We start from the raw sequence: 26,115 nt of genomic DNA, 5'->3' as shown, positions 1-26,115 counted from the left end.
CAGTAGAAATAGACGATCTTTTGCTAAAAAAAACGATACCACTTCTCTTTTATACAACTTTAACTTGTTTAATATTTATATTTATCTTAAGATAAAAACAAAAGTTACTTGATGGGGTGAATAAATAAAACTAATGATTGACGACGTAAACCTTAAATATATTAATTTAATAATACAGTCACCCGTACAATACTCATGACACTAAAATTGCAGCCGTTTTAATGTAAAATATATATAATTATTTATTTAGTTCACGTTCGTATATAATAACAGGAGGTTGTATAGGTAAAATTATGGAAAATCTGTTTAACATATTAAATATNAGTTACTTTGCACTTCGACCCGGGTCACAAAAGTTACACTGCACTTCGACCCGGATCACAAAAGTTACTCTGCATTTCGACCCGGGTCACATAAGTTACGCTGCACTTCGACCCGGGTCACAAAAGTTACTCTGCACTTCGACCCGGATCACAAAAGTTACTCTGCACTTCGACCCGGATCACAAAAGTTACAATGCACTTCGACCCGGGTCACAAAAGTTACTCTGCACTTCGACCCGGATCACAAAAGTTACACTGCACTTCGACCCAGATCACGGTCTTTTTTGCAAACACACTTTTAAAAACTACTTTTACATACAGTAGTTAAACCTGGGTTGTAAAATGTAATCATGTACTTTAGTTAGACATTTATTTTAAAATGCGCCTATAGACACAGTTAGTAGTTGACTCAGAATAAGCGCAAGCCTCATGTTTCTTCGCCTACCCCCGAGCTCGCCTCGCTTGTATCTTCGCCTACCCTCAGCCTCAGTTGTCAGGCTCGTCAGTGAGCGGTAGCATATGGGGAAGCTTGAAGTGCTGCATGTGGAACGGCGGCTCGGGACTACTGCACGGCTTCAGCTGGGAACGGGTCGAACTATACGCGTTTAGTATTATTTAGACAGTTACACACATTACAAAGCATACTAATCGTTCTACTTATTGTCTTATGTCGTTGTAAGAAGAGCTGTTTTGCAACGAAAATGTAATGAAAAATCACCAGTACCAGTCAAAGGATATAAACATACTTAAATGCTTTGTTTTGTAAGTTACTATGTATATGTCTGTTTGTAGACTGTAATATTTTATACTGATCGGTGAATGTGATCAATTATAGGCTAACTTTCTCCTTAAAATAAATATTAAAGAGGGGGAAGTATTATTCAACTTTGCAAAAAGTTAAATAATCTTTCTTGCATCATGGGCATAGCTTTCTATGGCACACTGTTGGTGGTGCAAGAGGGATTTAAAAATACCCTTTGCACCACCAGTGGTGCAGGCCGGTGGTGCAAAGGGTACAAAAGGGTTTCGAGAAAGTCACGAGCAGAAAATAGTGTAGACAAATATAAAATGAAACAGCGAGTGAGTCAGAAGTTGGGTTACTTACTTGTGTGCTGCGCCCGCGCCGCCTCCGAGGTAAGATGCCTTTGCGTGCCATGAAGAACCTGCAGATAAAAAATCTATATTTACTTTATTCATAGTTAGATAGTTTCTTTTCGTTCCCCTTTCATAAATAATCAAGTGACTTATTATGGCTTAACGAGTCTGTTTTAGTAAAATGTAGTGGTTCTGACCTGAAGAGGTTCTTTTAATCGTAGGTGGTTTGGTCTTAAGTGGCTCGTTTGGCTTAAGGTGCCGTTTTGACCTGAAAAAGCTCTTTTAGTTGAAGGTTTCATTTTTGGCCTAACGTTGTGTCATTGGCTTCAGATGGCATTCAGGCCTACAGTTTTTTTTTAGGTGGCTTATTTGTTGTAGATTCTTATTTAGCCAAAACTGACCTGATGGTGGATATGGGTATGTTGAACTGCTCCGACACGGTCTGGAAGGTGAGTCCGCGGCTGACACAATCAGCGGCCTGGCGCAAGACTACTTCACTCCGCCGGATGCGCTTGTTTATGTTGAACTCTGGCTGCGTTGACTGCGGCGTTTGGATCTGGGAAACAGTAATAATCAAAATTCAAACGAAATCACAAGAATACATTGATAGTCATAATAATATCTTCAGATAAGACGACAGGTTCTAATGCATGCTGTGGCAATCTTTGATCAAGGCAATATCTAAGAATGAGTTCATGGATCATTTAATTTGTTTTGACAAACAAAACTCTAAATAAGGTCTTCAATCATTCAGCGGCACGCCAGCCCCATTAGGTGGGGCTTTCCCCCCTGAAAACTGTAAGCCCATGAGCGAAGAAACCGGTCTAAAAACTGGGTTGGACCGTCCTGGACGTCCTGGATCAGACTGCCTTCCTTGAGCTAGAAGCTAGGTCCATGAAAAAGACCCATGTGCCCACTGTGCAACGATAACTTCAAGCCTTTATCCTTTTAACAAGAATTCGAATTTAAATAGGCCTTAATCTTTGATCAATAAAAAAATTTACTCCCTCTTACCTGCGGTCTATCCCCCACGTGTATGACGTTGACAGCCGGTGTGTTGTGCGAAGGGCCGATGGTCATGATCTTGGGCCGGACTTCCACGAACGGACTCGACGGCAGCGAGAGTGACTGGGACACCTGTTGGGGAAGAATGGGTGAAATTACCCCATATAATAAGGGAAATATTGGTTTCAAAGTGTACTAAGTTATTAGAGAAAGAATGGTGTTAAAATTTAGGTAAAATAATTCAATAATTGGGTAGGTGGTTGACATCATTCCATTAATCCGTCAAGCCTGGGGTAGAGCAATAGGTTGTCGTCATCATCATCATTAGCCTACAGAAGTCCTCTGCTATACATAAATACGTAGGTGTGACATAGGTAAGCAAGTCGACACTCCAACACATACTTAGCTGAAGGGCGCCATACAAAACTTCGAGGTCTTCAATCATCATCATCATCAGGTCTTTGATCTCCATTTCAGGAGCATGACCATTACTAATTTACCATTGCCTTGATTTAGAAGTATAAATCCTACTCCCCACGGCCGAATGGGCTGTGATTGTGAAGGCCTGATTCTCTCATAGAGTCGTGCGTGCTACTGCAGTGGAGACCAAATGACCTGTGGTCTGAGTGTGAGTTTACATGAGCGCGTTTAAAAAATGTATGAAAATGTTAGTTTTTCAACGTTTACCGCTAGGGGCGCTGTACAATCCGTCATACATTTAATGTCATTTTTTATGCGCCAGTGAGCGCGTTTGCTGTAAACTCACACTAGGCCCTCTGATGATGATGATCATGATTAAATGTACCACCCTGTGCCCCGATTACGCTAATTTTTAACGTCTCCAATACATACGCGCTTCTTCTCCAGTTGCGCTCAGTTTTTCATTCCAGCTGAGATGCAAATTCGGTATTACGGTAATCGACGTACCTTCCTAGTATTTTCATTGTCACATGAGATATTTCGCTTAACGTTTACGTCTATGCTTCGTATCAACTAGCTGTCAAAGCGTGACCGTGATAAGGATTTGTCAAAACAGCTGATGTTCGTTCTTGGTCCGGGCACGTTGAAGATGAAAATTTTAGCGTAATCGGGGCCCTGGTCAAGTAACGGGCAAAAGCAACACTCACATTGTTCGTCTGGTGTATAATAAACGCGGGCGGCTCGTCCCTCGTGTCGTACGTGTGGTCGTCAGCCGTCCGCACGCCTGCGACCGACGCCACCGACTCCGTGTCGGACGGGCTGTCGTACTGGCACTGCACGTTGGCTATCGCGAACTCCGACGGCTCTGTAGATACCACAACATCTACAGGTAGATGATAAGTTGATATCAATAAATTATACATATATTATAAATAATATTATTATAATATGCAACCTGATCGAGCTAATTGCGCATCTCGCTTGAATAGAATAGAATAGAATAACGTTTATTTTGCTGCCACATGAATACACATACAAACATAAAATAAACGGTCAACATTACAGAACCAGTCAAAAGAATGATAACTAATTAAAATTAATAGGGAAAGTTACTTAGGCGGCGTTGCAGCAGCAAAAAGGTCCCCGTCTCAGCATAATATGTGTCAAGTGCATACCACATGACGCGGTGTATCAGGATATGAGTTTTATAAATGTCAAATTTAATGCTACTCCCCCTCTCACTTAAGCTCATAGCTGACTTTTCAACTCGGAAAGGGATCAACACCGTATCGCATTCCGCGCGCTGTCAATTGCGAGGCGAGGCGTTTACGTTACGGTGCGGATAAGTGTGCGACGTCCTAACCTGTACACCTGCCCTCGTCTGCCCCGTCCGTACCAGAGCGTAGATGTGACGTCACAGCCGCCAGATGCGCAGTTAACTCCACCGGGTAGTGTAATATGTTCAAACTTAGCTCAGCTCCGGCAGAACATCAAGCTACAGTTTGACAAAACTGAAGTGTCCCAGATATGACATTGATAGGAGGGCGCTGCTTTCAATAGGGGGTTATCAGTTCCGATTCTTGCCACCTGACGTTTAAGAATCACTGCATTCTAATGTCTATAAAATCTTATGTCAGTAGAAATAGACGCTGTTTTTCTAAAAACAACGATACCACTTCTCTTTTATACAACTTTAACTCGTTTAATATTTTATCTTAAGATAAAAACAAGTTACTAAATGGGGTAAATAAATAAAACTAATGATTGACGACGTAAACCTTAAATATATTAATTATAATAATACAGTCACCCGTACAATACTCATGACACTAAAATTGTAGCCGTTTTAATGTAAAATATATATAATTATTTATTTAGTTCACGTTCGTATATAATAACAGGAGGTTGTATAGGTAAAATTATGGAAAATCTGTTTAACATATTAAATAAGAATAATTATAATAAGTAGCTAAACAAACAATATGTTTAAAAAACTTTTCATGAAATGATACATTAAATATTATTTGAAAGTACAGTCTGTTGAATTACTATTTCTTTTATTGAGATATTGGCAAGTAAATATATTAAATTAATTATTGATTATTATATAATGTATAGCTGCTAAAACAATGTATTTATAATATTATTTCAAATAAATCATGTTTATGTATTGAATGTGTAAAAATATATCTGTTACTATCTTGGCTTATACATATTATACATCTGCTTATTATAATTTAAAATAATCACACTTTAACAAATAATACATAATTCGTTGCTTTTTTACTAAACTGAATAATTAAACTAAAAATAATTAACAAAATATGAAACACAAACTAAATCTACTTTGGCCTGCTAGGAACTAAATTATGACATGACTAAAATCATAGCTAAAATCTATATTTTATGTGAAAACAAAATAAAATAAGTACATATTGCAACGTTCACTTTGGCGCAAATAAAATGCATTTGGAAAAAAATACACAGTAAGTTCTTTCTCGCCATTTTATATACTCATTTTAAAAGATAATATATAAAGATTTAAAATTATTGAGTAATTATAATATTTAGTATAGGACTAATGAAATCATCTACCTACCTACAAAATACGAAGTCACTTTTTATTACTTCGTAAATAACTTAAAATTAGACTAGACCAGATTAAGTACAATTTTGCCTATAAATAAATTTGAAATAGTATGAAAATTACTAACCTTATCATAAAATTAATATTATTCAATAATATTGCAATGTCAGCTTGCCACAATATCTTAACTATTTCATATTTTTTCGGCTAACTTATTGCATATTAGCATAAACAGTGGCCCAATCCATTTGTATCCTGTTAAGGTATATTCACACTGTGACTAACGTGGTTATGTCCACGCTAGTCACAGTATGTGTTAGGTACCTAATTAACCACCTTATCCATGGTCTACACTTTGGACTGGATATCGCGACGACAAAAAGTGCTAAGCGGGTTCGTATCGCTTATAAAATGATAGGTATACTAGTCACAATTCACTTTTATATTACACCATCGATGTATTAAGTATTCAGTGACTATCTATAACATCAGCCAACCATATTATTTTATACAAATAAGTTTTATTTTGATCTATATTATTAACATATACACCGTGTTACTTTGCATTCTTGCCATATTCACAGAGATAAAAGTAGGTAACAATACCTATTATTTAAGATAAACAAGAGACTCCCGTAAAGAAAGTACACTAAGATTTTAGTAAATTTGGTTTTTCAGTACAAATTGGAATAAACCAACTTTGTCTCGCACGTCCTACAGGTGCAAGTGGAATAAACCTAGTGGGCGTGGCCTAGTTCTTAATTTTATGGCTTTGGGTACCAGCCTTTTTATCCAGTCATAATAACTATTTTAAAATACTCTTCAATTGATTTCAGATTTTCCTTTCTACTTTACGGACTTAGGACCGTCAAAAATACGTAATAATTAATAGGGTTTCAATTAATTTACAACATTGTACCCTATTTATACAAATTAATAAATTAAGTATGAAATGAAATCACCTTATTCACAATTAATTATTTATTTATAAGTTCCTACTTACAAAGTTTACGTACTGCGAAGCAAGTGTTCAAAGTGTCCTCCGTTCTGATGAAGGCACAGTCTAGCACGGCGAAGCGTAGGTTTTTCGCTTTAGTTTTCGCAACACATAAACGTTTTGTATCACAGCTTCACTAAAACAATCCTTTCATGTGACGCGTTTACACTGATTATCTCTTCGGCGCATACCAGTTGTTTCAAGTCACTCCAAAAATCCATTGGTGTCAGGTCCGAGGATCGTGGTGGCCAAGCTACTGGACCCCTCGTCCAATCCACTGTTCACCAAACGTATTTCGAGCACTTGAAGTCCTTACTGTGGGGGAGCACCATCCTGCTGGTAGTAGAGCATTTGGTGTAACGCTAAGGGTACGTCATCAAGCATTTCGTCTAAGACGTCTTGCAGACACTCCAAGCACCATTTTGGTTAAATTATTCGTTGTTTGAATACACTTCAGTCATTTTTGTATTATTTATAACGTGATATTTTGTGTTTGATNTAAGTACACGTTTACTATTTTATAAATCATTAAATTATAATAATATTTTTTTATAATTAGGTACTACTTAACTACGACTATAATAAACTATACCTTAGATGTATGATTAGAACAAACTTTGACAATGCTTTTCATTATCTTTGGCTCTTATCTTTATGTGTTTATCCCTGTAAAAATATATAATATGTAAACTACGCAATATTTAGCAATCATATCAATTTATTTCATACTTAGACATTGAGATACAGTATTTTATAGCATTAATTATAATTATTATACATATAATTATGACATATAGTATACATATAGTTACATAACATTATATTAAGGATAGGTAAGCAAAAATTAAAAATTATATCCACATATTAATAAATACGAATATTTCATACTTTTTTCAAATATGTATATTAAGAATCAATTGCTAAGGATTATGCTACCACCGTACCGCATTCTCCACTAACCCTCTAGTTTCTCAAATTATTATATTGATTGATAAATATTATCTTCTTTTGAGGCACACTATATTCGGTGTATAATAACTAAATGACTGACTGACGACGGCAAAACATAATCATGACTGAAAAAAATTAAATGGAAAGCCAATCAATTTGAGAAACAGTTTCAGACTTTTACTTCGCATTTTACACAGCAATATAAATATACTAAATAATAATAACTGCGTTTACTATCAACACTAAATATCACTAAGTTTAAGAATATTTTTTCATTTAACACCAGGACAATATTGCCGTACATAACTACATCATGGAAATATCTTAGGAAATATTTGGCAAGATTTAATACAGTTATTCGGCTGCTACTTTCAATACACATTGATTAATTATACCTCGTTATATTATATTTAAATTCGAACCGAAAAACGTAGTCTATTTTTTGATTTGTAAAAAAATCTATTTTTGAGTCAACTCTATAAAATGCCTATAATTTTCCAAGAAAATCACAAAATTATATTACTGAAACTTACTTTATTGTGGATTGTTCTTTTACTCAAGTCAGTGTAGAATTATAATGCCTCGTCATACCTCTCAGAACGGGCTTCTTGCATCAAATCCAGCGGGTCTAGTATAGGCGCACCTCTCGTTCCGCGTCTGCCTTTCGAAAACTGACTCTTAATGTCATACTTTTCCATCCAATTCCTCAAAGTTTTCCGTGGCACACCGTATTTATTCGAAGCTGCATACACACTATAGCCTTTTTTCACAGCGATGAGCGCATCTCTCAGGTGTTGGGACGAATATTGCTTGTAAGATTTCTCTTGGAACACGTCTGTTTCAATGTTGACGATAGCGTTGGGTCTCCTTCCGACGATCCGAGGTCTCGCGTGTATATTCAGTGGTATTCCGTGGTCCATGTCAATAAAATGCCGCGTCACAATTTCCGTGGATGTCCGCACACCTGTAACAAGCAAGGAAATGAAATCGCCCCTTGTATTACAGGCTGTGTTGATTAATATAGAATAAACCTGGGCGTTTCTTTTCCTGGCTTCCTACAGGCGGGCGTGCGACTCTAAAATTGAGCGATATTGGCGTATATTATTAGTCTATATCTGTATACATCCGTCTGACAACTCATGTTTTTAATATACGTTGTATATAGAATTGATAAAAAATAATAATATACACGTATATACATTAGTATACATGTTGGACTTGATGACTCTTTAATCAATACGCCAATATCTCTAACATGCTAGTAAGATTTTTACAGTCGCAATATTTAAAATAATTTGTGGATCGTAAAAAGCAAGGAAAAGACGCACTAAGGATTTTCAGGAAAAGTTTTGGAGTAATAACGGTATTTAATACCATAATAACGTCGAGCTTTTATTGGTATAAATTATTGTGTACGAATTTCATCTTGGTATTAATAATCATGAATTTCATTCTATACTATACGGGCTTGTAACAAATAGGTACAACTTGCAATGAAATGAAATTATTGAGTGTAGGTATTCTTCAGACAGTTACGCACAACTGTGTGTATATGGACGTGAATTTTACGTAAAGTTACGCCCTATAAATACCTTACAAAACCCCGTTGGTATTAAAAAGCTCAAAACTTTACCTAAAATTACATTGGGAAGCGAAAACCAAAGAATAAAAATGCACTTTTCTTTTCAGTATATTTATTGAACTCTCATGATGTAGCAAAACCGGTACAAAATGTTAACATCAAATGTACCAGACGGGCGGAAACTTCTCAGTGTATCATACAACATAACTTATACAATATACATATAAGCAAAACAACGATTTGGAATCGAATATAATAGAGTTGTCACTTGTAGAGTTGATAAACTTTCAAGTTCATTAAGACAAAGCGAAAGGCACTATTTATCTTTGGAAATACTTTTTATTTTGGCGTTATAGTAGCTTAGGCACCAATTTGAAAGGCCAATTAATATTTTATTGCAATACTTCACTGTCACAAAAATTTAGTACTGAATTTTTAGTCACATTTTCTTTAATTTTGTTGGCTTCAAAACTGAATATATCGGTCAAAATATTTAGTTATTCGTAGAAAACAAAGACCGTATTAAAATCGTAGTAAAATTAAGGCATTCGAGATGTTTTCACCACCAGGGCAGCGACACTCAGTAGTAACTTTAGTCTTTTCGAAACATTTTCATAAGGTAAGTAGTATTGTTCTTACCTCTACCTAAAATATAGCCCAAATCCATCATAGTCATATTATCTGGTGAGCTTAAATTTTTCAATATTCCAATACATAGTGTAGACACACACATACACAACTAAGTACACCGCATGGACGTTAAGTGTTTTAATTTTTAAGTACATGGCATTATAAAGGCACTTATTATACACAAGCCAACAAGTGATAACTCAAAAGACAACTCATAACGTACAATTTTTAATGAAAACTAAATTAAAATACTTACGTATGACCATTACCAAATTTCATTTATTTTTTTTGGGTATAATTATGTAAACATTTTGTTAAAACGTTACTATATCAATCAATATATAAATATATAGAACAGTAAAGGGTAATGATCACGTTGTATACATAAAAATATGTATTTAAAACAAAAATGACAACATAATTATAGTACTATTAAATTAAGTACATTATGTATAACCAAATCTACATACACAAAGAAAACACTTACATAATGTAATACTGCATACAACATTTTATATAGTATATTATATGTGATATATAAATGTAATTAATTGTATATCTACATCATAGCCACTTACACACTAATAAATTATGTATATTTAGATATATACTAGGAGGCACTTCTTGGATTTAGAAAGTGTTTTATATATTTCACTTTGGGCACATTGCCGGCAATTTTCTAGTAGTTTAGGTATGTATAGTACATTGTACAATGTATACCACCTTTTAATATTAAATACATAATAGTATTATACGACTTAATTTTATTGAAAGATTTTAAATGTTTTTTAAATATGAACTGCGAACGATTTTTTCACAACACCAATGACATACTCCTATTATCATAATAATGCGTAAAAAGCGCCATCTCTTGGTATATATAATTGTTTAAAAAATGTATAAAACACTTTCTCTACAAAACCACAATCACTTCAAAGCAATTAACTTACTGGAAACGAATATTATGACATTTTTATTGCGACTAAATGGAATATAACATGTAGGTATTTCACGTTTTGTTTAGAGAAGAAGAGCACGTGAATTTGACTATCAGAAGTAGTAGCTTTTTACAATATGTAAAAGATGTGAAACAAAGTGTTAGTATTTTCTTGTAAGTTTCTGCTGATTGACAATTTTTTTTTTGTATATTTTTGAATATTTTTTGTTTAACTTAGTCTGCTCTTTGGTCTCATTTATAAATAAATATAGCCACTAGATGGAAATTTTAATAAGTGCTGATTTTATTCTATTTAGCCGCAATAAAGATATCTAAAGGAACATACCGATTAAAACTAAACTAATCGATAAACTCGGTCCCGAATCGATTGTTTGTCGACCCAACTTCGATGTCAACTAATTAAGTACGCAAACTTCATTTAAATATAAATAAATTAATACATTTAATTTAAAAAGCGATTATATTTTAAAATAATGTCTTCTGTGGTTGATTTTTGATTTGAATGATTGAAATATTTTGTTTTTTTTTATACCTCTATAACGTTATTTCATTGGCAGAACTCTATTTTACTAATTACATTTTACAACAAAACAATGACTTGACATTCATAAATTGTTACTTATCTCCTCCAACTAAAATCTCATAGTTCTCTCCCCCTATCCTTACATGCCTCTGTAAATAAAGGCCTAGTCGACATTTTAGTTCTTACTGCAGAAGACTTTACATANTTTACATAACGATATTTTATCATATAAAACAAAATACAACCACAGAAAATCTCTATCAATAATAACTACCAGATTTCAGTTCAATTTTTTTTACTATATTTTAAAAGCTATAAAATGATTAGGCATACGCGAACGTCAGGCCTCCCCAACCTATCTGGCCAGCGTGGGGAGTGTAGGCCAAATTGCCTCTGGTCATGCTCCTGCAATGGAGACTAAATGACCTAAGGTTGATGAATTATTTTTAGTAACGAGTAATTTAAAACTGTTTTCATATGTTTTTGCAAGATTCAAACGTGCAACCTAAATATCTGGTCGTTATCATCGAAGTACTTCAAAGACCTACCTTACCTTACACAATAAACACTAAAATTTCATATTATTCAAGTCTTTTCAATATAATTTGGACGAAGTCCATTACAAAGCACACAATTTCTCAAAAAGGCCAATTTTCCGTAACATACTTAATTGAATTAACTAATACTTACAGCAATACTAACGCAAATAAAATAAATAACATACGAATCTACCAATCGCGGCAAAAACTACCATTTGGAAGCTTCTATTTTCGAATTGGCAACACTGAGCCAAAAACTACCGTATGGTAGGTTTGAATAGTAGTTTTTTAGTAACGCGAATTGGGTGTTTTAAATATTTCTTTAAATATCTTTGGGATCTAGTATTGCAGGACAAAATAGGAAATAATTGCTTAAATGATAAATAATTCTTTCTTTGGGTAAATAATTTTTCAATAGGGTTTCTTTTCACTAATCTTTGTTTTTCTTTGGCAGTTTCAAAGTTTCGTATACGCCAATTTAAAATCTAAAATGGCTGACAATTTTACTACGTGTATACATTTTTTTTGTTTAAAAGGTCTTTTTGGATGAAGACGAAAAAACATTGTATACAATAAAATAGGATTTAAGTATACAAAACAGAGTTGGTGTCACTGGAGAAAAATAACAAACATTTGAAATGTTCCTATGTTGTTTTTTTTTTCTTTCCCATACATATTCTTGTACGAGAAAATTAATAGAGTCTATGTTAAAAATATTTTGTCAAACATAACTATCAGCCCTAAAAATACACAATATCAACGCCTAATTCTTTAGAAACAAAAAAACATATTTTATCAGTAAAAATAGGAACAGCAATGTAAACACCATGAACAAAACACTAAGGAAAACATTTCATTTTTCCACAGGGAGACAAAAAAATCTCGAAAACTAAAAAAAACCAGTGACACCAACTCAAAAAAATAAAACATTTTCAACTCAAACTATCTATCACTGACATGACAGTGACATAAAAATCCTCTATTCATGCAATGACATATTGATGGCTGCGTCATCGTCCGCGTCATTCTCGGCCGTTTTCGCGTCATTCTTCTCATCCTCACTAGACGCGGTGTTCATCAGGAAGTGCTTACCGAACTCCAGTTCCGTTTCATACGACACTACCTCTCCTGCGTCGGTTTCCGTGCCACTTTTTTCTATATTTTGATAGTTGTATTCTTTCTGTTTCTTGCTGTTTTCGACGAACTGTTTAAGCTGTTGTGGCATGGGGAAGGAGGACTTAATGTGGCAACGCTTCATCCAGTTGCGGAGCGATTTGCGAGGCACTTTGTGGGTTTGGGCCGCTCTGGAATAAAATAAATACAATCAATAACAATAAAATAAAGTACATATTTGTTCTGAACCCTTTCAGCATATATTTTATGATTTTTAGTAACGGTCTTGACATAATCATTTGAAGATATTTTTCTTTCAGCTGATGTCATAGACATTAATGAGCCAGATATTAAAATGTCATACATTTTCTGCATATGGGCTTTTAAAAAGCGCTTATGAGTTACCATAGGTGCCTGACAATGTTAAAATGGATCACTGACGGTTTAATATGAGAGATAGTTTGAGACCTACGAAAAAACATAAGGTAACTTTTATCTCAATTTTTAAACGGACAAGCTAGTGAATCTAGTGATTGTCTTTCTGTGACAAAGAAACAGAAATTCAAGCTAAATAAATAAACTCATAAAGGTAGCAGGAAGGCGCTGGATGCAGGCCGCTGCCAACCGGTCATGATGGAAGTCATAGCCTATGTTCAGCAGTGGACGTCCTATGGCTGAAATGATAATGATGAAATAACTCACCTGTAGATGCTTCCTCCTTTCTTCACATCCATCAAAGCCGCCCACATGGCCTCATTCGAGTACCTTCTATTTGGGTTGAATTTCCCCATCATAACCCTTTCCAGATCTTTCCTGGACAACCCAGAGGAACTGACTTCCTTCCCCTCCAAAAACTGGTCCAGATCTGACTTTAAAACCGTCTCTCCTATGTCTAGATTTTTGTCTTTGAACAACGGAGGGCGCCCGCGCCGTCTAATCTGCGTCTTCTCCTGATTCAAAGAAGACTTCGGTATCAGCTCGACTTCAGACTTTGCTGGCTGCGTCTTAGGAGCCATTTTCTTTTGGCCAGCTTTCAGCAACGACACCTCTAACTCCCCGTTTTGTTCCAGCCAGGACTTGTAATAGTCGTTTTCAGATTTGTCGTGCGATTTTAAGTCTTCCGTATTGGTGTTAGTGTTGAAGCCGTATTTGCTGAATTCGTTGCGCATTTCTGATGGATTCATTTTGGACAGTCGGCTTATGTACTCAGAGTTCGCTTTCGCTAAGCTTTGCAGTTTGTTTTGGAAGAATAACTCGCTCTCCGGCTTCACTCTGATGTAAGGCACGCGGCGACCTAAAAAAATATATATATATACAAAAAAATATACAGCGTAAACGACTCCATGCATTTGCGAACCATGAATGCTAGTGCGGTAACGAAAAAAAAACAAAAAAAGACCAATGTCTGTAAGATAGTCCTGCGTTGTAAAAAAATAAACAAAAAACCGTTTAACATTCATGGTTCATCTATTTCTACTAAATAAATCACGAATTAATACAAAATTAGCCTACCTTACAGACATTCGTTTTTTCGCATTTTTTTCTTGTATTTTTTGAGACAATGTCCATTCACAATATGATCTTCGTACACGCACACTTTTTAATCAAAATAAACGCATCCAATCGTTTGAAAAATAACAAAAACATTTTTATCAACGCGAATGTTTAAAAATATTTTTAAGTCCTTCGAAAAGCTCGATATTTATAAAAATGTTCCAATAATAATCGCAAATTCCACAAGAAATTACAAATTGACTAACGACTTTTTAAAACATAAAAAATTCGAAGTAAAAAGAATATTAAAATAAATAAAAAGCTATTCGAAGCACCAAAATAAAAGGCAAAGTGACAGAGAAGTCACATTGCAAACAAACATTGAATTTTTAAAAGAAAAAAATAAAAATAGTTTTTCTAATAAAAATAATAAGAAAACTCACCTGAAGTTTGTCCAAGACTGCTCCCAGGTTTTCCCGGTTCCTCATCCTACGAATAAATATATAAAAATTAAAAATTTATTATACAGTTTTTAAAATGCATATTTAGTTTGTAGCATAGTTTGTCATGGCTTCACAGTTTCTTTAGGCGTCTCTTTCACTTGCTACTACACCACAGATGTATGTTTAACCCTGTTACTGTTTCGCAGCATTTATATAAGTGTCACTATGCATGTAAGTGTTACACTGTAAGTGGTCACCCTGTGTTACCCTGTATGTGTTTCCCAGTGATACTTTGTCAGTGTCACCTCTGGGCGTTCCTAAGACTTGCTACTAAACCTCAGAAACTGTAATAACTGACCACATCTGCAATCAGTGTCACCTCTAGGCGTCCCTAAGGCTTGCTACTAAACCTCAGAAACTGTAATAACTGACCATATCTCAGTCTGACAGGTGATTATCTACTCCAGAAGACCACCAAAGCAGTAAGAGGCTGTGAGAGTGACTGACCTCGTACCTGCCTACTCCATGGGGGCTCCAGTAGAAAATTTAGGCCCCGTTGGGAATCAAACCTAGATTCCTGGGAAAACCTTGAATCAAACCTGGGGCTGTAAAAGCGACTAACCTCATTATACTCCATTCTCCGGTCTAAAGGTTGTAAGTATCTGACCACCTCTGGGTCTGACAATAGACCACAGAGGCCCAGAGGGCTTTAAAGAGTGATTGACCTAATGGTTTGACAGTTGGGTTTGCCACTGACCGTTGCGGCTGTAAGAGTAACTTACCACCCCTGGATCTGATAGGTGGTCTTACCAGTAGACCACCGAGGCTGTAAGAGTAGCTAACCACCTCAAGGTGGTTGGTTTTAAAAACCTTGAGGCTATAAATAAGAGTGACTGATCAGCTCATAGTTTGACAGGTGCTCACGCCATAAGACCACTAAGGCTGGCTCGCTGTTAAAGTGACTGACGTACTTACTTATTTAAATTTTGTCCTTCTTGGGAATCAAACCTAGGTCCTGTAAAAGCAACTGACCTCATTATACTCCATGTGCTGAGGGTCCAGTTCACCGTAGTACAGTCCGTCTTCCTCCACAGTCTCCTGCTTCACTTCGGGCCGCTCCACCGACTTGCTACTAGACTACAGAGGCTGTAAGAGTGACTGACTACCTCTAGGTCTGCGACAGGCGTTGTCACAAGCAGACCACAAAGGTTAAAAGTTGTAGGAGTATCTAATCACCTAATGGTGGTCTTGCCATTGACTGCCGCAGCTGTAAAGAGTGACTAAAGCCCGGTCTGCGAGCACGTAGAATTTTGTCCAATGACTCCAAGCTACCCATCCTTATCGCTCGCGCGTAATTATATTGCTGTCGCGACTGTGCGACGGGGGCAACATAATTACGTGCGAGCGATAAGGATGGGTAGCTTGGGGTCATTGGACAAAATTCTACGTGCTCGCAGACCAGACTATACCTTTGGGTCTGACAGGTGGTCTCGCCAGAGATCACCAAGGTGGTTTTAACAGGCTGCAAGAATAACTAACCTCGTGCTTAATCCATGGAGGGTCTACAGTTTCCTCTTTCACCGCTGGGCATTCCTAAGACATTCTACTTGACTTCAGACGCTGTGAGAGTGACTGACCTCGTTATATTCCATGTGTTCAGGGTCCAGTTCGCCGTAATACAGTCCGTCTTCCTCCACAGTCTCCTCCTTCACTTCGGGCCGCTCCTCCGACTTGCGTTTCTTGTGTCCGTTGGGCGTGGCGTGGTTTGGCGTGGCTTTGGCCGGGGCTGGGCCTGTGGGAATCACATAGATTCAATACAAAATTCAAATTTCTTTATTTTTAACGAGGTGTGAATATTTAGATAAAGGATAAATTAAAATCTTTTTTGAATTTGGTTGTGAAAAAATAATAGTAAAATTAGTGTATTTATGTGTTGCCCTGTATGTAAGTGTTATCCTTTATGTAAATGTTACCCTGTATGAGTTTCCCTGTAAGTGTCACCCTTTATTTGTTTCCCCGTATGTGTTATCCTGTATAATGTTTCCCTGTAAGCGTTTTCCCTGTAATTGTCACCATGTCAATGTTTCCCTATAAGTGTTACCCTATTTTTGTTTCCCTGTTAATATTACCCTGTATGTAAGTGTTACCCTGTCTGCATTTCTCTGTAAGTACTACCCCGTATGCGTTACCCAGTATGTAAGAGTTACCTTGTTTTTCCCCGTAAGTGATACCCAGTAAGTATCTTCCTAAGCGTTACCCTGTAAGTGTCTCCCTAAATGGTACCCTGTTTGCGTTTCCCTGTAAGCGTTACCCAGTATGTAAGGGTTACCTTGTGTTTCCCCGTAAGTGATACCCAGTAAGTGTGACCCTCTAAGTATTACCCTGAAGTGTCTCCCTAAGTTTTACCCTGTAAGTGTCTCCCTAAGTTTTACCCTGTAAGTGTCTCCATAAGTGTTATCCTGTAAGTGTCTCCTTAAGTGTCACCCTATAAGTGTCTCCCTAACCGTTACCCTGTAAGCGTCACCCTAAGTGTTACCCTGTAAGTGTCACCCTAAGTGTTACCCTATAAGTGTCTCCCTAAGCGTTACCATGCAAGTGTCACCCTAACTGTTGCCCTGTAAGTGTCACCCTAAGTGTTACCCTATAAGTGTCTCCCTAAGCGTTACCCTGTAAGTGTCTCCGTAGTGTTACCCAGTATGTGTGACCCTCTTAGTGTTACCCAGTATGTGTGACCCTCTAAGTGTTAGCCTGTAAGTGTCTCCCTAAGTGTTACCCTGTAAGTATCTCCCCAAGTGTTACCCTGTAAGTGCCGCCATGTGTTACCCTGTAAATGCTCACCGTTGCCGGCGTTGCCGGTGGCGTGCGCGACGAGAGCGTCACTCGCGACCGTGAAGTCTTTGGTGGAGTCCGCTCGAGCGCCTTCCGCAGCCGCCGCCTCGCCCGAGCACAGACCTGGACGAATTAAGACAGATACACTACTAGCTGACCCGGCGAACTTCGTACCATAGGCATTACGGTTCATCAGATACAATGTAGAATTCTATTAATAACAGAATCCCGATTTTTACCCATTCCAGCTGGGTTAGGGCGCACCACCATAAATGTTATCGTGGATAGCTTTTAGAAGCCGAATGCCTCAATAACAATATCGTCATGGAGCGCATCCTAGCTAGTTGCTGTGGTGAATGGTTACTGCGGTCTATGACAATCTATGATTTAGTAAACGATAAATTTNGATGGATTCATTTTGGACAGTCGGCTTATGTACTCAGAATTCGCTTTCGCTAAGCTTTGCAGTTTGTTTTGGAAGAATAACTCGCTCTCCGGCTTCACTCTGATGTAAGGCACGCGGCGACCTAAAAAAAAATATATATATACAAAAAAATATTCAGCGTAAACGACTCCATGCATTTGCGAACCATGAATGCTAGTGCGGTAACGAAAAAAAATCAAAAAAAGACCAATGTCTGTAAGATAGTCCTGCGTTGTAAAAAAATAAACAAAAAAAACCGTTTAACATTCATGGTTCATCTATTTCTACTAAATAAATCACGAATTAATACAAAATTAGCCTACCTTACAGACATTCGTTTTTTCGCATTTTTTTCTTGTATTTTTTGAGACAATGTCCATTCACAATATGATCTTCGTACACGCACACTTTTTAATAAAAATAAACGCATCCAATCGTTTGAAAAATAACAATAACATTTTATAAACGCGAAAGTTAAAAAATAGTCCTTCGAAAAGCTCGATATTTATAAAAAAAATCCAATAATAATCGCAAAATTCCACAAGTAATTACACATTGACTAACGACTTTTTAAAACATAAAAAAATCGAAGTAAAAAATTTATTAAAATAAATAAAAAGCTATTCGAAGCACCAAAATAAAAGGCAAAGTGACAGAGAAGTCACATTGCAAACAAACATTGATTTTTAAAAGAAAAAAGAAAAATAAAAATAGTTATTCTTTTGTAAAAATAATTTGAAAACTCACCTGAAGTTTGTCCCAGACTGCTTCCAGGTTTTCCCGGTTCCTCGTCCTATGAAAAAATATATAAAAATTAAAAATTTATTATACAGTTTTTAAAGTAGGTACACTTTAGTTTGTGGCGTGGTTTGTAGTGGCTTCACAGTTTCTTTAGGTGTTACCACTTGCTACTACACCACAGAGGTATGTGTTACCCTGATACTGTTTCCCTGCATGTATGCGGTCAAATACCTGCCTTGTCCTGCATAAAAAAATGTAAGTTACCCTGCATGTGTCACCCTGCATGTTAGTGATACCCTGTAAGTGGTCACCCTGTGTTACCCTGTAAGTGGTCATCCTGTGTTACACTGTATGTGTTTCCCAGTGAGTGATACCCTATCAGTGTTACCTCTGGGCGTCTCTAATGCCCGTTTTCACCATCAATCCCTAATTTTTAAGTGACCCTTATGGGCACACAACAGGAATTTTGTTTTCAAAGGGGTCACTTAAAAATAGGGATTGATGGTGATAAAGGGCATAAGACTTGGTACTACACCACAGAGGCTATGAGAGTGACTGACTACCTCCAGGTCTGAGATAGGCTGTCTTACCAGTAGAACACGTAGGTCAAATGCTGTGAAAAGTGACTGTCAAGGGGCAGAGGCACAGAGGTGCTTAAGCACGGAGTAAGCTGTAGATAAAGAGTAACTGACCTGGTTATGCTTTGTGCTTGACTCGGAGTACTGTAGAAAACTTTGTCCCCGTAGGAGTCAAACCTGGGACTGTGAAAGTGACTGACCTCATTATATTCCATGTGTTCAGGGTCCAGTTCTCCGTAGTACAGTCCGTCTTCCTCCACAGTCTCCTCCTTCACTTCGGGCCGCTCCTCCGACTTGCGTTTCTTGTGTCCGTTGGGCGTGGCGTGGTTTGGCGTGGCTTTGGCCGGGGCTGGGCCTGTGGGAATCACATAGATTCAATACAAAATTCAAATTTCTTTATTTTTAACGAGGTGTGAATATTTAGATAAAGGATAATTAAAACCTTTTTTGAATTTGGTTGTGAAAAAATAATAGTAAAATTAGTGTATTTATGTGTTGCCCTGTATGTAAGTGTTATCCTTTATGTAAATGTTACCCTGTATGAGTTTCCCTGTAAGTGTCACTCTTCATTTGTTTCCCAGTACCTATGTGTTATCCTGCATGTGTTTCTCTGTAAGCGTTTGCCCTGTATCTGTCACCCTATTAATGTTTTCCTGTAAGTGTTACCCTATTTTTGTTTTCCTGTAAGTGTTACTCTATTTTTGTTTCCCTGTAAGAGTGACCCTCTATGTAATACCCTCATACCCTGTAAGTTAGTGTTACCCGGTAAGTGTTACCTGTAAGAGTTTCCCTGTAAGTGTCTGCTTAAGTGTTACCCTGTAAGTGTCTCTTTAAGTGTTACCCTGTAAGTGTCTCCTTAAGTGTTACTCTGTAAGTGTCACCCTAAGTGTTACCCTGTAAGTGTCTCCCTAAGTTTTACCCTGTAAGTGTCTCCATAAGTGTTATCCTGTAAGTGCCTCCTTAAGTGTCACCCCGTACGGGTGGCCATGTGTTACCCTGTAAGTGTCTCCATAAGTGTGATCCTGTAAGTGCCTCCTTAAGTGTCACCCCGTACGAGTGGCCATGTGTTACCCTGTAAGTGTCTCCCTAAGTGTTACCCTGTAAGTGTCTCCCTCTAAGTGTTATCCTGTAAGATTTTCCATGTGTTACCCTGTATAGTATTGTGTTACCCTGTAAATGCTCACCGTTGCCGGCGTTGCCGGTGGCGTGCGCGACGAGAGCGTCACTCGCGACCGTGAAGTCTTTGGTGGAGTCCGCTCGAGCGCCTTCCGCAGCCGCCGCCTCGCCGGAGCACAGTCCTGGACGAATTAAGACAGATACACTACTAGCTGACCCGGCGAACTTCGTACCATAGGCGGTACGGTTCATCAGATACAATGTAGAATTCTATTAATAACAGAATCCCGATTTTTACCCATTCCAGCTGGGTTAGGGCGCACCACCATAAATGTTATCGTGGATAGCTTTTAGAAGACGAATGCCTCAATAACAATATCGTCATGGAGCGCATCCTAGCTAGTTGCTGTGGTGAATGGTTACTGCGGTCTATGACAATCAATGATTTAGTAAACGAAAAATATGGAAATTAAGGAAAATTAAGGGTACCATTTTCAGGGATCAAGGGATTGCAGAGCTGACTAACCGATATCAATTTAAACTTGATACCTCCCACGTTATGGAAATCCTTTTGAAAGGCCTTTGTCCAGCAGTGGACGTCATTTGGCTGAAACGAACGAACGAATCCCAAGAACTCCTGAGTAAAAGAGTCTTGGCTAACACACAGGGAGATGGCTAGGTTCGTTCTATGGAACCCTAAAACAGATGTTAAAGTGACTTAAGTACCTTAATGAAAAAGGGCTACTATAAAGTCGATGATTATTTAAAAGATAAAAATGTTTGGGATGCGTAACTGCCTAGCTTGCATAAATATTTATAACTATGTATTTTGAAAACCTGTAAACATTTTAAAAAGAGGCTGACAATAGTGTCTGAGTTTCTTGCGCTGCTTCTTCTCAGCACTGGCCCATTTATTGTCCTGAAGCAGTGGTAGGGTTAATACTGGGACGTGTAAAAGTGCTTTTTTAAAGCCTACTTACAGAAATAAATGAGTTTTACTGAGTTTTAGATGTTAGAGTGACTTACCTCTGATCTGCAAGGCTTCAGGGAGATGGCTAGGTTCGTTCTATGGAACCCTAAAACAGATGTTAGAGTGACTTACCTCTGATCTGCAAGGCTTCAGCGGATTTAAGCAGACTGGGCAGCTCCTCCTGCGTGACGTTTACTTCTCCCTTGTACATGAAGTCTACCAGCGCTTGCATCTCGCTGAACCTGAAACAATAACGAGCTGTTATGAATTAATTTTTGACATGTGACGAATATAAATGAAATTTTATCCAGGACCTCTGGGTCTGAGATGTCATTACCTCTCGACTACAGAGGCAATTGAATCAGTGGTTGGTATGTCCAGTCCTGTAGGCCTAAGATGCGCGCGGTGATAACTTTTATCGACGTCAAAATGTATGGGCAAAATCGATAAAATGACGTGATAACTGCTTATCGCGGCGCGCATCTTAGGCCTACAGGAGATGTGCATGTGGATTGAGTGATCCTTGCTTCAATCTTAACAAAAATCGAGGAAGTTTTACTTAAAATATGTTAATACATTGNGATTTAAGAAGACTGGGCAACTCCTCCTGCGTGACGTTTACTTCGCCCTTGTACATGAAGTCTACCAGCGCTTGCATCTCGCTGAACCTGCACCAATAACGAGTTTGATTAGAATAGAATAGAGATTTGGCACAGAAACATTTATAACAGCAGGTACAGGACAAAGAAATGGTAGGTAATGAAATGCTTTATCCACTTGCATACAATTTTTAGCCATAATAATTTATCTTGGCAGAATGTAATTAGGTACGCATAATGATACTTACGCATATTTTTTATTTTTTTTTATATAAAAAATAGGCGGCTTAAGGGCAGGCCCAAGGGCCATTCCCGACGCATCTTAACCCATTTTAACTTCAAGTTATACAGGGTGTTTGGCGCATCGTGTGCCAAAATGATTTGGCGGATAGAATGGGTCATTTCCTNTTTTTATCTTAGGTTTAACAAATTTTGAAACTTCATCGCAATGTTTTAACATATTTTAAGTAAAACTTCCTCGATTTTTGTTAAGATTGAAGCAAGGATCACTCAATCCACATGCACATCTACAGGAGAGGATTTATCAGTTGACAAGAACAGATTCCTAGGTATAAGCTACACAGGAGTTGCAGCCAGCTTCTGGCCTAGCAGGGCAAGTCATACCCAGCTTCTGGCCTAGGATGGGGGGGCTAGTCAGATTTTTTAGGTTTATTTTTAGGTGGTTTGACTTAACTCCTTGAAAGTGACTGTGACGTCACCTCATGTCTCACATAAACACGATAAGTGCTCACAGGGGATTATGTCGTGAGAGTAGCTTGATGTGGGCAGCGCAGAACGATTTGTTATAAAAATCTTTGAGGGAGGCATTTGTCCAACAGTGGATGTCACGTGGCCTACACTATAGTGACGTCACCTCATGTCTCGCATCAGCACGATGGGGTGCTCGCACGGGTTGTGGAGCAGTAGCCGCGTCTCGCACGCTAGTGTAGGGTGATTGCTGGGCGATTCTCTGTAAGCTCGTAATCGGCTGTCCCGGCCGATTTTTTCAAAAAGCAATTAAAATATTAAAAAAAAACACACTCGTAATGAAACTTTAACCCCAAAACTTTACGGGCCCTTTGTTTTTAGAACCATAACTATTTTTAGTTTTTTTCTAGACTCGATTGAAGCCCGAAAAATACAGTCCCCTGGCTGTCCCCATCACTGCATTTCCGCCTAGAAATGAGATTTACGAAGAAGATATTGAAACTACATACATCTGGCAGCTCATAGCATAAAGAATAATAATGAAATTATATTATTTTCGTAAAACAAGCTCTCATTACCAATTTTATTTATTTAGTAAACTCCTGTAAACTTTGTCCCCAGAATTTTAATACAGTCCCCTGCCAAAAATTTAAATTCATAATATAAAAAAACTATAATAGCTACGATGTTTTTTTTTGAGTGAAATGAAATGCAATTGCTATAAAATAGGCAACCTTGCCGAATGCGGCGTTGAGATGCCTATTTTTTTAGTGTCAGAGCGTCATTTGTGAGGTGAACACGCGCTTGAATCGCTACCACACACAGTCCTCTGGTAAGTCATAATATGCATGTTAATTACTTAATAATCTCTAAATAAAGTATAAATTGATATAATATTTACGTCTCAATTGATCGGTAGATTCTTAAAACACTATTTAACATCATTTTCGTAAATATTGTGAAATCTAGCCGAAATACACAGTCCCCTGGCAACAGTCCTCTGCCTGAAATTGCACAAATATGTGCATCAGGTCGCAAGTATTCATTCCTGGTCCATCCTCGGCTTTCCAAATAAATATAAAACACTAACAATGAGGCAGCAAGGTTCTGGAGTAGAGGCCATGTACCGGAAAACGCAGCGAGAGACAAGCGACACCGAGCCACCTTGTGGGTGGACCGACGACCTCATAAAGGTAGCAGGAAGGCGTTGGATGCAGGCCGCTCTACCAACTGTGCGATGTGGAAGTCATTGGGGGAGGGCGGGAGGCCTATGTTCAGCAGTGGACGTCCAGTGCTGAAATGATGTTGATGACTAACAATGAAAAGTGTCAGCTGCTTTTGCAACAGTGGTTCTTGTGAGCATTATAACGGAAAATCTTTAATCTGCTGAACCTGAATTGACCACAAATTCCCCTCAAAGATTTGATGATGAAATAGCAGGAACGGGTGGTACTCGGAATTCAGTGCCTCAGAGGTTAAGGTTAATTTTTGATATGAATGTTTATTAAGGAAAGTTGTTATTTCTGTTAATTTTTTATAAAGAAATTTTGTTTACTATTGATTTGCTATAAAATAATAAATAATTGATCAATTTAAAATGACTTTTTCTTAAAGTATAACAGTCCTCTGTCTCAATTAACAGTCCCCTGTCATGATTTCTTGGAAAATCGCTAATAACTCGGAAAATATTAATAATTTCAGTGGGACTCCTTATCTAACTAAAATAATAGACAATTTTCTTTGAAATGGATCACGGTTTTTTGGAAAATGTTAAAAAATAATTGCCAGGACAGCATTTGTATGGGACCTGTACGAGCTTACAGAGAAATGCCCTGCTATAGTAATTAGCCTATACATAGTTATTGGCATATTGGATTGTTAATAAGAGACAAAAATATTTAGGTACTACATTGGACTGCGTATTGCTCAGAAAAAATATTTGTCTCTTTTCCTCTCTTAATAACTTCCATTAGGCTTGTGTTTTTTCATTTTAGGCAAGTTGGTCAATGTGCCATGTTGGCCAATGTGCCAAGATATGAAGAGATTAAGTATTATGCATACCGGCACAGCCAATAACTATGTATTGGCTAATTACTATAGCGATCACCCTAGTTAGTACAGTGACGTCACCTCATGTCTCGCATTAGCTCGATGGGGTGGTCGCACGGGTTATGCAGCATTTATCATTATCATCTTAAAATCATTTTTTTTTAATTTAAAATAACCCAGTTTTCTCGCAATTTGACCCTTTTCTTGCTGAAAAAATTACGTGATTATCGAGACCCCCCCTCTCCCCTCATCTGATAGTGAGGTTTTTCTTGACCCCCTCTGTAATTAATGGACGCCCTCCTACTGTGACGTCACCTCATGTCTCGCATCAGCACGATGGGGTGGTCGCACGGGTTGTGCAGCAGCAGCCGCTCGAGGTAGGCCGAGCACGCCGACAGCACGAGCTTGTGGCAGCGCAGTTGCCGCGACTCGCATGCTAATGTGACGTCGGCAAACTGCTCCGTCAATAGCAGCCGGGGAAACACCGCCTGGAATTAAATAAACATGTATTATTAATTAAGCAGTATAGTGTGTAAGTGATCCATTAAGAGCCACAGCACACACGCTACTTTAAGCATCGGCGATCGACTATTAGCCGCTTTTTAGAAGCTGAATGCAGCGACCACATAGTTATTCCACACCATACACTTAAAAACGCTTAACGCAGCAATTGAGTTGCTTCCGAAAAGCAATTAAATCGGCGCTCACAGCGACAGCAGTCGCTTAACGCGCGATTCCGATACCGCAAAACCGAAGTCGCGAAACCGCGATGCTACATCGATACAGTCGCAATATCGCCGATGCTAAAAGAAACATGGGTGCTGTGGCCTTCATTAATTTGTCCTACATAGTGACCTTAGTTAGGTACTAGTTGGCGCCACTGGCAAACGATAGGATCTTACACGACAGCAGTGGTACCAACTGATGACCCTCATTAATAAAATATAACACCTATCTTAATTAATGAAATAAAACATCAAAAATTTGTCAAAATCTAAACAAAAAACACCAGTTATTGTTATAGTTACGGTTAAAGTTAGATGGTGCAACTCAACCTTAAAATGCAAATTATATTCACCTGTAAGTTTGTATGGTAAGAGTTCCACCGAACGCAGAACTGCTGTGGTGCCGCCGCCATCTTTGTTTCCCGTTCAATTGGACAACATAATAATTACTTATATTTTATCTTTGGCCGTTGACATTAGTCTATAAATTGCACTTGGTATAAACGTCCATGAAAATTATCACAGTTTTTTAAGCTTTATTTTTAAGTACAAACAATACTTTTTAAGTAGAAACTATTTAGACTAGATTGTATAGTTTTAATACTGGGACCGATTGATTTTTTTGTTTATATACCTGTAAAGAAAGAAAAGAATGTATTAATAAATATTTCTTTTGAAGAATTTTTATGGAAACACTGGAGCGAAATACGGGAACA

General features: G+C 37.6%; 1 protein-coding gene across 11 annotated transcripts; it reads right to left on the bottom strand.

Moving 5' to 3' along the window:
- Positions 1-385: 385 nt before the first annotated feature.
- On the bottom strand, positions 386-26,031 carry LOC114352723 (protein bric-a-brac 2). 11 transcript variants are annotated; one of them, XM_028304407.1, is made up of 12 exons: positions 25,753-26,031; positions 24,990-25,162; positions 21,941-21,986; positions 21,451-21,514; positions 17,499-17,612; positions 16,298-16,452; positions 14,661-14,706; positions 3,551-3,726; positions 2,433-2,555; positions 1,820-1,974; positions 1,429-1,486; positions 386-902 (listed from the first exon to the last, which is right to left on the bottom strand). In XM_028304407.1, the coding sequence occupies exons 1-12, from the start codon at positions 25,810-25,812 to the stop codon at positions 810-812; spliced, it is 1,263 nt and encodes a 420-aa protein (XP_028160208.1). In that variant the 5' UTR covers positions 25,813-26,031; the 3' UTR covers positions 386-809. The 11 variants fall into 11 exon arrangements, with proteins under 11 accessions (XP_028160208.1, XP_028160210.1, XP_028160211.1 ...); XM_028304409.1 differs by having other exon boundaries at positions 3,551-3,708; XM_028304410.1 differs by lacking the exons at positions 14,661-14,706; positions 16,298-16,452; positions 17,499-17,612 and adding exons at positions 18,661-18,706; positions 19,433-19,587; positions 20,417-20,530 and having other exon boundaries at positions 387-918.
- Between the last annotated feature and the right edge of the window lie 84 nt (positions 26,032-26,115).

This window comes from Ostrinia furnacalis, unplaced genomic scaffold (genome assembly GCF_004193835.3).
Source record: "Ostrinia furnacalis isolate ACB-3 unplaced genomic scaffold, ASM419383v2 OfSCF1433, whole genome shotgun sequence".
Taxonomy (NCBI): domain Eukaryota; kingdom Metazoa; phylum Arthropoda; class Insecta; order Lepidoptera; family Crambidae; genus Ostrinia; species Ostrinia furnacalis.
Note: the sequence above shows the minus strand (reverse complement) of the source record. Positions and strands in the feature narration are given on the sequence as shown.